Genomic DNA, 15,410 nt, shown 5'->3' on the forward strand with positions numbered 1-15,410 from the left:
TTACTGGCTACTCCGAAACTTGCTAAGCTGTTGGATAACAAAGGGGAAAATATCACATCACAGGCGATATTTATCCATCCAGTGTGCAAAACAAGAAAATAGAACCCAGGCTTAGAATCCTCTAGTATTACTCAATCAAGGCAAATTATTTATTGTCTTCTGCCCAGGAGGTCCCATGGGACATGAAATATTGATTTAGGAATTTTCTGGGCATGAATGACTGTGTGTTGCAACTGTGTTCTTTTATATTACTTTTTGATATACGATACATTGTTTCTATGCATGTGGTGATGAGGCTGAATAACAAATTAAACCTGGTTATTTAATAAACATGAAATGTAAACATTAAACTCTTTTCATATTTACTAACTTAGGGACATAAAAGTTCACTCTGGCGTGCATCAATGTCTAGCTTCACCTATTCCTTCATCTCAGGAAGGAATGGCGTGGCTTCTGCTGCATCCCATAAGGCCTGATTCCAATCTTCCTGCAAGTGGGACTGGGAGAGCCTGCGTGTTCTTCAAGGTACACCTGGGGATTCTCAAAGCCAGGCCATTGGGTGAGGGCTCTTGGGGAGGAGCTAAATTTGGGCTAAGAGGGAGTTTGTGGTGTGAAGAGGAGCAGGAGCTGTTCATGACCTAAGCAGAAGACAGTCTGGAGCAACAGTGAAAAAAAAAAAAGCCATTAAGTATGAAGGACAGCAACATGCAAAGTCATTTCATTAGCTGAAAATCCTTGCTCTGTACCATTCTACATGTCTATATAATACCCAATTTTGAAAGAGAGGGTCACACATTGATGCCTGGCATTAGTATTTGTTTGTTTGTTTGATCTACTCCCTCGGTACTTCCCAGGTAAGCAGCAGCAAAGCAGTTACTGGAGAAACTCTGGAGTCAGACTACCTGGGTTCTAAGCCAGCCTCCACTACTAAGTGTGATCTGAAGCAAATTTCCTGACCTTCCTCGGCTTCATCTCTAAAAAGAGGAAAGAGTAACTCCTTTGGGGAGAGCCTGCCTGAGAATGGAGACCACTCTTAGGATCATAGAGCCAGCAGATGGAAAGAGATGGAGAGACCATGGTTTGAGCTCTTGGTTTCACCTTGACTCATTGGACTGCCCTTTCCATCTTCTGATTTTATGAGGAAATCGATTCTGTCTTTGGTTTAAGTACAAGTCAGTTTGTATTGGATTTGCAGCCAAACTATACTGTCTAATATACACCTTCTTTAAATTGACTTGGTTACATGGTCCTCTTTGCCACCATTAACTTTCTACACATAGAAGACAATTGATACATATTTATTGAATGTATGGATGAGCTAAAATTTATTAAAACTCTCAAAACCTATTAATTTGATCTCCTGTGCATTATCATACTACCCTAGGCAATTCAAGTTCAATTTAAGTGTGGTCCACATAGGAGCAAATCCTTTTGTAGAGAACCACGTGTTGTGGCCCTGAGGATCTTGTTGGATGAACTGGATTGCTAAGAAAGCCGCTTGGAGAAACCAGAGATTTAGGGGGGAAGGCCTGAGTTCTTTTCAACATAACTAACTCCGTGGTCTGCTTAGTCCTCTAATCCCCCTGAGCACCATTCTTTATGCACAAAATGAGAAGAATAATATCTGCCTTACAGGGTGGCTGTTAAGCTCAAAGGAGCTTATTTATGTGAGAGCTAAGAATGATACAAAGGGTATTCATTGAAATTTTCTTATATATCGCGATTTCAATTGGCGATGGTTACACACCTGCCAAATCATGAGCCTAAGGGTGTTTACTTTTTCTCCCCTGATGATATGCACAACGGCAGTTACATTTCAGAAGGGTATGTGTCAACACACGCGATCATATCTCGGTCTGGGATGTGACTGTTGGCAGAATACTCAGCGTCCTTTTCTGGCACGTTATCCCCAAGGTCCCCTTCAGCTCTGCTATCTCAGAGCTCCAGGGAGCAGCTGCAATGCTGTGCTGAAGGCAAGTTCCTAACAGGCCTTTGGCCATCCCTGCATCTCTGTACCTGCCAGCCACCGCTGCTCCTTGGGGTGTGTTTTTGGTGGGTGTGACCAGAAGCACCTGCTCCTGGGCTCTTTTTGAATCTTGCTCCAATCCCCTCATTTTAAGGGTGTAGCTCTGCAGTCTCCTAGCTAATCCCTGGTGTGTGCTTTATGAGATCCGGTTTCAACCCCCGTGGGTAGCCCTCGGGTCCCATTACAATTCACCATGGCTCCGGGTGTGTGCGAGCGAGAAGGAAAGAGCCAGGGAAAGACCGAGCGAGGGCCCGAGGCTCCCGGGCTCCAGTTACCCGCCCGCACCGCCGGCGCACCGCGGCACTGAGTGCGCGCGGGGCCGGGAGCGCCGCGGCCCCTTTAAGAGCCGGGCCCAGGCCGGCCCGGGCCGCGGGCGCCCAGAGCGCGGCGCGCCGCAGAGGAGTTGGAGCGGGCGCAAAAGTTTCCTCCCAACTCCGGCCCCGCGCGCCACCGCCGCCGCCGCCCACTCCAGCCCGGGGCCTGGGGCCGGCCCTGCCACCGCCGCCAGGGTCAGGGCAGGGCCAGGCCGGGCCGAGCCGGCAGTTTCGCTTTGGCGGGCGCGGAGCAGCCGCCTCGGCCGGGCCGGAGGAGGAGGAGGAGGAGCCGGGCCGCAGAGCCGCAGCGTCCCGGGCCGCCGGCCACCTGGGAGGTAGCCCTTCCCGCTGCCGCCCCCTCCCCGATTCCCACCGGCCGCAGCTGCCTGCCGGGGGGTAAGGGGCGCTGCAGCGAGCCCCCAGGCGTGAGGGGAGGGCGGGAAGAGGAGCCCGGGGTCTCCGGGCCCACCCGCGCCGCGCGTCCCCCGAGGGTGGGGGCTGCGCCTGCGGGGTCAGACACCTGTTCGGCCTGGCCCGGCGTGGTGGCCCGGGGCCAGGATGAAAGTGACCGTGTGCTTCGGCCGGACTGGCATCGTGGTGCCCTGCAAGGATGGCCAGCTGCGCGTCCGGGAGCTCACCCAGCAGGCGCTGCAGCGGTACCTGAAGACCCGGGAGAAGGTGAGCGCGGCGCAGCGGGTGCGCGGGCGGGGCGGGAGAAGGGGGGCGCGGCAGCCAGCGGGCTACTCGCGAGCGCCCTGAGGCCAAGGCACCTGCCAGGTGCCCGAGGACCCAGGGGCGACGCTCAGGGGGCGCAGAGCACAAGGAGACTGTTAGGCACTACCTGTGGCCACAACTTTCGTACCTTGCTAATGTAAGTGCCCTAGGTGTCTGGGCGTTTGTGGGCCTCGCCACTCAGTGGTGGGTGGAATGGCAGTATTGAAATCACTTGGGGCTCGTTAGAAATGCACAATCTGGAGCCCTAATCCAAGCCCACTGACTCAGAACCTGCTCTTTAACAAGGTCCCAGGTGAATGGAATGCCCATCAAAGCTAGAGAAGCCCTGGTTTAGAACTTGTTTGAGGGAACGTCTTAAAAGGTGTTGCTCACCTCAGGTGTGATTTGTAACACGTTAAGGTCTGCCCCACTTCGGCTCCTGGGAATTATGAAGTTGGTGTAAGTAACACTTGGAAGTTACAACTGATGGGGCCTTTGGAGCTTCAGCTCTGCAAGCGGTTCTCTCTCGGTGACTTGGGCAGGAACTCAGGTGGGAGGATGCTCTTTGCTTACGCCAAGCAGCCTACACTGGGTGTTTTCAGTTTAATGCTGCACATTCTATGAGCATTTACTGTGTGGGGGCCAGGTCAGGTCCGGGGTGACTATTAAAATGGGAAAGATGGCCCCTAGCTCTGCCGCAGAAGTCAAGAACAAGTAAAAATTAAGTGACAATTTTTTAAAAATGTGCAATACATATTCAGAAAATTAATTGGACACTAGAAGGCATGTCAAGTACTTGGATAATATGTTCAACCTGTGACTTCCTCAATGAAACCTTCAAATGAAGGCATTGAAAAGCACCTTTTAGTTTTTTTAATCCTTATGTGGAACATTTTGTATGCCCCAAATCTTCCTCACATGGTATAAATCACAAACTCTTGTTTCTGAGGCCCATGATTCTCCTAATATTTATTCTCATATCCTGTGACTGTAGAATTAGTGGGTTGGCCAGTCTAGTGATGGAAAAATGTAATTTGTAATTTCTTTTAAAGTCTTATAAAAATACTGTGAATGTATGAAAGTGTAAAAGTAAGTTTGTGTCTTCCAAGTATATAGTTTAGGGATTTAAGAAAATACCTGCACCTTCTTTGCCTCCACTAAGAATTATTGTACAGAAAAAAATTTGACTCTGGGTAAATGTGTCTGTTGCTTTGAGTACTCAAGAACTGGAGAGTATGGTGAAAAATCTATTAACATATTGGATGTAATCCCTGAAGTTGAACTCTTGACTGATGAAATTGAGCTAGAGTAGGGAAAAAAGTTAAAGTGGCATGTAAAGTTATATGAGAACCTACAATATTTTTTTTTTGGCCATTATTAGAATAGTGCTGTTTATATCGTGTAATTCAGTTAAAAGTTGTGATTTAAACAAATAACGAATTGTCTTTGAAATCCTTTTTCACTAACTTGTGAAAGTGGACAGAAGTTAATAGTAACATCACTCCAGACAAAGTATTGAAATAGATCTCATTCAAGGATTGTCTTACCGAGATGATTAATTTACTTTTTAACTCATTATTAAAAATAATTGCCCTTAAATCTTGTATATTTAGAAGTTTAGTACAGGAAGCTGTCCAAGTAAAAGACATAAGCTACAAGCCAGTAAATAAGATACAGAGAACTAACCAGCTGATGTTTAATGCACTGTAATTTGAGCTTAGAAGGTGTTAAAAAGCAATTGATATTCTGGGCTGGAAGCATAACTTATATCACAGAAGTCAAAGTACAATTGCATTGACTAGTTTACTATTGTTACCAGACATTATATTTTTCTGTATTTACATTTATGTATTAGTGAATGTGACATTCAAAGGTCACCAACTTATACATCCTCCCTCCCTTTTTTGCTTTGAAAATTTCAATTTAAGAAGTGGCAAGTGATGTTTTTCCCTCTGCCCAAGTATTCTTTTCCCACAGTTTCGTTTTAAATAATACTGTAATCATAACAAGGCCTAACTAATATTAAATGGTATTCCTAATAGTAATAAAATGTCAAGAAATTCTGACAAATTTTATGCTTTTATGCATAAATTGATTTTTTTTAAAATGGGAAAAGACCAGAAATGTCAAAATTCAATCTGAAAAACAATTTGTAAGAAATTCACTTTCTATAAATTAGCAGAAGAGATTTAAAAGGCTTGCTAAATCTGGATGGTAAGGTTTTAAGCCCTGCATTCAATAATAACAATAATAGCAACTAACATGTATTGTGCTTACTCTGTGAAGGCACTATTTTTGAAGCTTTAAATATATTATGACTTGTAATTACACAACCCCAGGGTGTAGGTACTATTATTATCCCCATTTTACAGTTTGGGGGTGGTGGTGGAAAGGGACACAGAGGCATGAGTAAGTGGTAGAATGGGGATTTGAACCAAGGAATTGTGACTTTAGATCCTTGCTCTCAGCCATTAACTACACAGCCTAGTACTGTAGGTCATTATGCATTGCAATTTACCCATCTTATTTATATTTTACAATTTTAAAAAGACTATTTGCTAATTGCTACAATACCACATTAACCTAATGATAGCAATTTTGTTTCCTGCATAGTGATGGGACATCCCCAAGTTCTTCAAGATTGTATCTTTTATGGCATAGGTCTACACATTATAGGGAGAGTTCTAATATTGTAGGATTTGCAAATCAGGTATGAAAAATATTCCTCGATCTAATTACAAATGGAAAAATGGGCAAGAACTCTTAGATGTCCAGGTGGAGAGTGCTGTAAAGAAACAAGTTTTGTGGGAACATGAATGTAAGTTAAGTCTGCTTTTCTACCTAATAATTTTAGATGGGAGAAAGGCAGGCTTCAAGATTGAGGATGAAAGTTGAGGTTACTAAAGTTTAGAGATAAGTGAAGTCCAAGGAGGTCATTCTAGATTTTATGGCCAGCATCTGAGAAGTAACCACCACTTGTTCAGAATAAACAAAGATAACTGGTATTTTTGGAATGTTAGGAACCAGCTAAATCAACATCAAATAAGGTCAGAAGTATGTGAGATGCTGAAGATAGAGGGAGAACTTTGGGGAAGGTGTTTTTTTCTTTTTTTTTTAAGAGAGAGTCTTGCTTTCTGGCCAGGCTAGAATGAGTGCCATGGCATCAGCCTAGCTCACAGCAACCTCAAACTCCTGGGCTCAAGCGATCCTACTGCCTCAGCCTCCCAAGTAGCTGGAACCATAGGCATGCACCACCATGACCATGCTCAGCTGATTTTTTTTCTCTACATATTGGTTGCCCAATTAATTTCTTTCTATTTATAGTAGAAACGAGGTCTTGCTCTTGCTCAGGCTGGTTTCGAACTCCTGACCTTGAGCAATCCGCCCACCTTGGCCTCCCAGAGTGCTAGGATTATAGGCGTGAGCCACTGTGCCCGGCCTTGGGAAAGTTTTAATTGTGTTCTGAAATCTGGGACTTCGAGGTTCCTGACACCATTTGGTGAATTCCATTGGAAAGGTGAATTGACTGAGGGGCGAGAACTATGGGATTGCTTATCTCTGGATCCTAGTAATAATACCTTATCAGCGTCCCAGGCTCTAAATCCAATTTAGTGAAGTAGTGGAGAGATGATTGTTGTCTTAAGTGCTCATGGTGGGCATCATTGAGAAATTAGTCATCAAGATTAGGGTGTCACACGTGACTAGAGAATTGAGCCATATCCTTTGGTTGAACATTAGTCACCTTCCACTTTAGCATTTAACATTTTAAGCAATACAAATGCCTGAGTCCCTTTCTCAAAGAGTCTCATTCAGTGGGTTTGGAGTGGGTCCTGGGAAGAGGTATTTAAAAAGCACTCCAGGTATTCTAGTGCATAGAACCACTAATCTGCTCCACTAATCTTTTGATATTGCTGAACTCATTGATTTTAAACTCTTCTGGTGGCAGTTACTGTGTCTTAGATATCTATACACCAACCTGTCATTAAGCAACTGTTCCTGTACTCCTACCCTGAATGAATTCTTCTCATAGCAGCTACTTAAATAATTGATTAACATGAACATTCATTTTATATAAGCAGTTGTCCCTTGGTGTCCATGGGGGATTGGTTCCAGGACTTCCCTCAGATACTTTCTGCTCAAGTCCTTGATATAAAATGGCATAGTATTTGCATATAACCTACATACATCTTCCTAGATACTTTATATCATTTCTAGATTATTTATAATACCTAATACAAAGTAGATGCTATGTAAATAGTTGTTATACTGTATTGTTTCAGCAATACAAGAAAAAGTCTGTGTTCAGGATATATACAATTATCTTTCCAAATATTTTTGATGTGTGGTTGGTTTTAACCATGGATGCAGAACCTATGGATTCAGAGGGCCAACGAAAGTGGCGAGTGTGTCTATGGTGAGGATGAAGTGAATAAGGGAAAGACTTATTTAGTAATGAGGATGTATAGTGGGTTCAGGGGTTCAAATGAAATGAGGTAATAACATTGAGCCCATGGGATAGTGGGCATGTTGGAATTGAAAAAGGCCAACTTGTGGATCTGACTGTATATATAAGTATACTTTTTTTTTTAAGCAAAGACACCTTTGATAGACTTTTCTAAATGAATCTTTTCCGTATTCAGGTATTTTGAATAATTTGTTTTACAAGTTGAGACAGCTTCTCAGAACTGGTAGTCTGGTAAGACTATAACAACTCTATTCCCTGATTAATTGTGGGATCAGAATCTGAGAACTTGTACAGTAGCAAGAATCTGGTATGATAATGTATGGGAGTAGCATGAAGAAATAGGCTAGAACTCTTAAATTTCTGAACTTCTCAGCTTTTGATGGCTTGTTACGGAAGTAGATTTTAAGATTCTTGTATACAAAAACCAGCCCAGACTGGTTTCCTAAAATGCTTTCCAATTTATTGGGCACTGACTGACTTGAGTGCTGTATTTCCTCTCCAGTCCTCTCCTTCTAATGTGTGGACTAGATGCTCTTCGCAGCGGGTGGACGGAACTGACTCACCATCAGCACAGCACATGCTTCTAACTTGGGTTTGGTTCTGCTACTCAGTTTGCGTTGAGCAGCCTCTGCGTTTACAAACAGAGGGTTCGTGGGGCCTGCTGTGACCCACAGACATATTTTTGTAGGTCTGCACAGTGTTATATTTGGACTAGTTGTCAGTGTTTAAATATTTTGAGATTTTATGTAAAAATCCAGATTTCTATCTTCTTTTTGGGAAAAACAAATCTGAAGCTCTGACAATACAGACTTTACTTTCTCACATAGCAACCATCAGTTGGAGCTGAGACACCTGTTTTCTTTAGAAGAAATTTGTAATGCTGTAGTCTCCATTATTGGTCTAGATTTTTCATTGCTAAAATGGTTTGCTGTTCCTTGTTGGCCCACTATTCACCTGGTACCAGAAATGAAGGATGTACATCCTCAGGCTGTTGCACTAAAGGCATAAACTGAGACAGATCTGGACTTGCTCTACAGCCCAGCTGCATTTTGTGTCTCTAGGTGGAAAATTTAAGATTTAAAGGCTCTCTCTACCACCTGAGGATACCAAAGAGAAAATGAAGATTCCTTTCTGATGGTAAAGTTCTCAAAAGAACTGAGTGGCAACATCTGTAAGAATGTCCAGTTAGGGACTGCTTGGGATCTGGACTTTAGACTTTGATTTCCAAAAGCAGCTGAGAGAAATCATCAGAGGAACATCAGACCTGAACTGTCCATTAAGGAAGGCCATTCGTGATTATTTAAATGTAAGTTAATTAAAATTTAAAATTCAGTTCCTCAGTTGCACTAGGCACATGTCAAACATTTAACAGCCATATGTGGCTAGTGGCCACCCCATTGGGGAACACATATAGAACATTTTCTTCATCCCTTTATTGGGCTATATCACTTTGGACTCTCCAAGAAAGGCCCAAAGCTCTGAATTTTTAAAAAAAATTCTTTAGATGATTTTAATGATCAGAAAATAGTCTCATAAAAATCTGGCAATACTACCATTTGTCCAGTTTCCTCAAAGGGAAACTATGACACAGAATTCACTGGGAATGAATTCCTGGTTAACTAAGACATCTGAGCACATGGTCCCAAGCTACAAATTAAGGCTATGGCTCCCAGTCTCACACAAGGCAATTAACTTAGTTCAGACAACTAACCTCAGGCCCAACCCTGGTCAGCAAACCCTATGTGTAGTTCACTGGATTATACACAGTATGTGTGTGTGTGTGTGTGTATGTGTGTGCTTTGAGTGTGAATGTGGGCTGGGTGGCAAGGGAAGAGAAAGTCCAGGGACACAAACTCAAATGCCTATCAGCAGGCCAAGCAAATGGCAACAGTGCAGTAGGTAGGGCACAATTGAGAAAATAAGAACAGAATAAAGGAGTCAGGCATTATGATAACAATGTATCCTCACTGTTGATGAAGCAATAGACCATTTTCAGTGAAACTTAGATGCTTCTAAACTATTAGAAGTACCAAATATTTTAAGCACATGCCTCTTGGATCCCATACTCTCCTGACTTCCTTCTCATCATGCTGGTCATTCTCAGTCTCTTCGACTGGTTCCTTCCTTCTCCCTCTACCTCTTAGTGCTAGAGTGTCCCAGGACTTAGTTCTTAAACCTCTTCTTGTTTCTCTCTACTTATCCAGTGATCTGGCTCTAGCCCATTTGTACAGCTCCATCCAAGCTCTCTCCCCTGAACTCCCAACTCCATATACAGCTGTCTCCGTGACACTTTCCCTTGGAAGTCAGGTGGGCATCTTACAACATGCCCCAAGTTGAACTCTTGACTCCCCCACTCCAGATCTACTTCTCCAATCTAACCATGTCCCTAAATGGCAGCACCATTTAATCCCGCCAGTTGTTCCAGTAAGAAATCCGTGATCACCCATGACTCCTATTTTTCTCTCATGATCTCTAATCAATCTGAAAATCTGGTTGACTCTGCTCTCACAATATATTCAGAATTTGACCATGTCTTACAATCTTTCTTGTTAGTATGCTGGAACTTATTATTTTTTCTTTAGATAGACTTTAGCTTCCCTGTTTCTGCCCCCTATACCATATATACAATAGTCTTTTCTTAATATAAAAGCTAGGGTGACATTTAATATTTCAGTCAGGTCATGCCATTCTTCTTGGGATCCTCCAATGGTTCCCATCTCTCCCAGATGGACTATAAAGTGCTGCATGATGTGGCTATCTGTGCAGAAGAGAGTTAACACAGTAGGCCTGGGACAGCTGTCCTTATAAAGGCCTGCTTGCAAAGCTGGCCCCTGGCTGGCATCTGGGAACTTTAGATTTGTGAAGGATTCCCACTATTTCCTGATAAATATGGCTCATTGTGCAAAAACTGTTTATGCAGACAATATGGCTTATGCTGAACACCTCCTTTTTTCTGGGGGTCTGGAATTTTTGTTATTGTTAAGCAGAGGGTGCCTATGTGCCCAGTCCCTAATAAAAACCTTGGGTGCTGAGTCTCTAGTGAGTTTCCCTTGTAGGCAACATTTCACACTTGTGGTAATAACTCATTGCTGGGGGAGTGAAGCAGGTCCTCTCCACTGAGGGGAAGACCCTTAGAAGCTTGTGCCTGGTTCCTCCAGATTTTACCCCATATGCTTTTTCCTTTGCATCCTTTCACTAACAAATTTTATTCATGAGTATGACTATGTGCTGAGTCCTGTGAGTCCTCCTGGTGAATCATTGAACCTGGTGGTCTTAGAGACCCTGACACAGTATCTTTTACTTCTCTGACCTCATCTTCTACCACTCACCTGTCTCACACTCTGCCTCAACCACACTGATTTGTCTGCATGTTATTCAGACATTCCAGACAGGCTCCCACCTCATGTGCTCTTTCTCTTTGCCTGAAATATTTTCTCCCAGTTATCCCCCAGTCTGCTTCTCATATTTCCATCTTAAATGATCATGTCCTTCTCTGGGAAGCCTTCCCAGACACCCTGTTTATAATTATAACCCCTCTAATCACCCTCTCTATTGTTCTTCCCTGCTTTAGTTTTATCCACAGAACCCATCCCTCCTTACTATTCTAATTATTTTAACTGTATCTATTGTCTACTCCCACTAGACTATTAAGTTCAATAAAGGTAGCCTTTGTCTATTTTGTTCATTGCTGAGCCCCTAGCTCCTAGAAGACTGCCAGGTATATAGTAGGCTATCGATCAGATCTTTGTCAAATAATTCTTCTATCATGTGCCTGTCACCATTTGTTGTAGTTATTTCTTGCTGTATTACAGACCACCCCAAGTGTAGTAGCTTAAAATACCACCCAACAATATGATTGTGTAGGTCAGAAATTTGGACCAAGCACATGAAGGCACAGTGTGATGTTTTCTAGGTCTGGGATAAAGATAAACATGTGGGTCTCTTTGGGGGTTGAGGGAGAAGAGGATAATATTACGGAACGTTTCCCAAGGGTGGTTGTGGGAGAGAGTAGTAAGGAATGAGGTGGGGTCAAAGCCAGAGTTAAGGAAGCAATCTGGGCAGTGCAGAGATACTGTTCGATTTGCCCTTTTGTATTGCTTACCCTGCAGAATGGAGACAGGGAGCTGAGATGGGAGGTGGAGGAACTGGTCCAGGTCCTGCTATGGGAGTGGAGGTTAGATGTATTGAAGCAGAAGAAGAAATGAGCTTTGAGGTTTAGGAGCCAAAGTTATGTGACTTGGGGGCTGACTGTGTGTGGTAATGGAAGTGAGACATTGGCAATCATGAGTTCATAAAGATGCCAATCTTGTGCATCAATTATTTGGCATTGGATCAGAGCCTTGATTCAAGATTGGGATTTGAGGGAAGATGTAGAAGCAATCTCGTGTCCAGAATTAAAAGTTGTTAGACTAAGTTAATGTATAAACTATACCAGTGGCTTTTAGACTTTTCTGATAGAGTCATGGTGGCTGGAAATCTCCGGGTTGCCCCTCCAGACCCTCTCTTGGCCCTTCTCCAATCCCCTCTGTGACCTGGGCACTAAGCAGCACTGATTCTCTTGCCCCGTGGCTTCTAGTTAGGCTCAGCCTTTGGGAAGTCCCAGCGAGAGGGCAGAGGATGGCAGCTGCCTTCCTGCTGGGTCACCGCAAGCTGGCTGCATCCCTTCCTATGGCCGTGGCTCTTATCTGGCAACCCTTTTGATATGCTGGTCTCCTCTGACCCAGTATCACTCCTTTCCTTGCCCCCCTTGGTCCTAGACTGTGGTACTGTCATGAACGCTATCCCTTGATGGTTTCCTACTGAGATTTGGACTGATAAATGCAGTCAGAAATTTGTTTTCCTCCACAACTAAGTACCCACAACACACACACACACACGGCTGAAACAAGTTTTCATAGCAGTACTTACTGTTACTATAAATGATGCCTTCTGATTTTTAAAAATCCTATTTTGTTTTACTTTAAAAAAGAAAAAAGGCAGTTGGTACACACTAAACTGATTTCACTGCCCACTGATGGGTTAGAACCCATATGTAGAAAACCACTGGAGTTACCTGATGTTTAGGGACATTGGATGGACCATCAGTTCAGGTGACTGTAGAAATCTCCATAGCACTAAGATCTGATTATTTTGTGGATTGAAATAAAGTGTAAGGCCGATGTTAAAGTCCTAAAATCAAGTATACATTATGTGTTTAAATGAATGTTTCTGTGGATTTTAATGCCAAAACCTTTTAAGTATAATAGAGGTAGAATTTAGATCATGAGACTCATGAGTGGCTAGCATATGAGCTAGGCGTCATCTTGGCCCAGAAGTCCCTGTGACTGGAAAAAATCTTGCAGAAATTGAAAGAGTTTAACTTGTCATCTCGTATTTCTTTCATCATGGCATAGTAGTAGTATTGGTAACTTTAAATATTAGGTCTGGATTACTTCCTTTTGTAGCACAGAGTGGGAAATGCAAGATGGGTAAATAATCTTTGTCTCTGTATTTATAGGCACATCTATAGAGATTCAGTGGGCTTGAGTTTTGACAGCAGTGTTTGATCAGAAACATTTTCCCAGAACCTTAAAAGAAAAAAATCTAACTGCAGTTCAAATATTTCTAGTAAAAAAAAAAAAAAATGGGGGAGGGGTTGCTGTAACTAGATTTGCATTCAGTTTTTTCCCTTTTTTGTTTCACACTTGTGTGTAGGTGAGGAAGCGCCCTTTGGGAGTATGACTATGGATAGTGAGGTGGCCCTACTCTATTGCTATATTAGTCTTCTAGGGCTGCCATGGCAAAGTACCACAAACTGGGTGGCTTAAAACGAGATTTATTTTCTTGCAGTTCTGGAAGCTGGAATTTCAAAATCAATGAAATTGACCCTACCCTGTTGACAGGGTAGGGTCATGCCCTTTTAAAGCCTCTAAGCAAGTATCCTTTCTTGCTTTTTCCAGCTTGTGGTAGCCCCAGGCATTTCTTAGCTTGTGGCAGCCTAACTCCAGTCCCTGCCTCTGTGTGTGAGGACAGCAGCCCTACTGGATTAGGGCTCACCTTAATGACCTTGTATCTTAACTTGATTACATATATTAAAACCCTATTTCTAAATAAGGTCACATTCATAACTATGGGGGTGGGGGTTAGGATCTCAACATATCTTGTTTTGTGGGAGGACACAATCCAGCCCATGACAATTGCTCTTCATTTGAGTGCATTTTTTTTCTTTTATAGTAAGAGACATTGGGAAAATTCTGTTGACTTCCCCATTGTCTTCTCCACGATGTTACTCTTTATTTCTCAAATTTTTGCTCCAAAATGGTCCACAGACAATCACTTTCTCTTTTATTGAGAACCGAAGCTCTTATGGTCTGATATCACAAATCTATTACTTTTCCCACTTAAACATTTTGGTATCTGTGCCCTTATCTGCCTTTTCAGGTGACCCTTTTGAGACTTGTGTGTGTTGTAAATTCCATCTCATGTCACGTTCTTTGTGGTCTGCTTCATTAAGCATTGAATGAAGCCCAGTGGCTTGTATGAATTGCATTCCTCTTTGGTCTATAATTAAGATCTCCATAGCGGTAGCCAGTGGGGTGTTTTTCAGCACCTGTCATGTGCCGCACACAGCAGTTCCTTTCCTTCAGGCTTCACAGTCTACTTGGAGAAACACATAAACATGTTGAAAATGAGGGGAGCAATAACCAGGTGCCAGATGAGTTCCCTGGGCATTCAGAAGGGGGAGAGCTTACAGTAGGCTGGAATGGCCAATAGTGAAAAATGGATAGACTCTAGATAAATGCAGGAAAGGAGGGAGAGTGTGTTATGTGTCAGAGATAAAGGAAATAGTAATAGAAGCCTGGTAGTAGTCCTCAATTTATTGGTCTCAGTACCCTTTTGCACTCATATTTTAGAAGACCTGAAAGAGCTTTTCATGTACATTTTATCTGTTTATATTGACCACACTAGAAATTAGAACTGAGAAATTGAAGGTATATTTAATTGATTTACAATAACAATGAATCCATTACAAGTTAAAATCACTTAATTTTATGAAAAATAACTATTTTCCAAAACAAAAGAAAAATGTAGTGAAGCATAGCACTGTATAACATCTTTGCAAATCTCTTTAATGACTGGCTTATTAGATAGCTGGCTTCTCAAATCTGCATTCTCAATCTGTTGCAGTGTTGTTTTGGTTGAAATATATGGAGAAAATCCTACCTCACAAAGATATGAAAAGGAAGGAGCATTTTAATAGCTTTGTCAGACAATTGTAGACATGCTTTTTGTAGAGATACTACATGGAAATTCAGTAAGTGATAGTTTCTTTTTTTCTGAAAACATATTTGTTATATCACACTTTCTCTGGGTCAGGAGTCTGGGCACAGCTTATCTGGGTTCTTTTCTTAGAATCTCACGAGGCTGCAATCAAGATGTCAGTTAGGCTGCGTTCTCATCTGGAGGCTTGACTGGAAAAAATCTGCGGCAAGCTTGCTCAAATTTTTAGCAGAACTCATTCCTTGAAGTTGTAGGACTGAGGGCTCTGGCTTTTTGCTGGCTGCTAGCTCGAGGCCACCCTTAACTCCTAGAGACCACTTTCCTTTTCTAGAGGTCACCTGCTGTTCCTTGCCATGTGGGCTTTCCCAGCCCAACTGCTTGCTTCATCAAGCCAGCAGGCAGTTTCTAGAGCAAGTCTGCTAGCAAGGTGGAGTGTTATGTGACATAATCATGGGAATGACATCTCAACATGGTTTCTTAAAGGTTAGCTACAATGTGGAGTCTGAAACCATACCAATGAGATTTCCCTACTGTTACAATTTACTGGTTTGTGTTGTACTTTGACTAGGTCTATCCATACATGATTTTTTTTTTAACACCATATGTTGGTCATTTGGAAAATATTGATTCA

At 42.6% G+C, this 15,410-nt stretch overlaps 1 protein-coding gene across 1 annotated transcript in view; it reads left to right on the forward strand.

Moving 5' to 3' along the window:
- The first annotated feature begins 2,429 nt into the window (after positions 1-2,429).
- Positions 2,430-15,410, forward strand: part of PARD3B (par-3 family cell polarity regulator beta) — a 970,516-nt gene continuing 957,535 nt past the window's right edge. The window contains exon 1 of the mRNA XM_076005852.1: positions 2,430-3,018. Coding sequence (XP_075861967.1) covers positions 2,899-3,018 — 120 coding nt within the window. The 5' untranslated portion in view covers positions 2,430-2,898. The remainder of the gene's footprint in view (positions 3,019-15,410) is intronic.

This window comes from Microcebus murinus, chromosome 8, assembly GCF_040939455.1.
Source record: "Microcebus murinus isolate Inina chromosome 8, M.murinus_Inina_mat1.0, whole genome shotgun sequence".
In the NCBI taxonomy this organism is placed as follows: Eukaryota; Metazoa; Chordata; class Mammalia; order Primates; family Cheirogaleidae; genus Microcebus; species Microcebus murinus.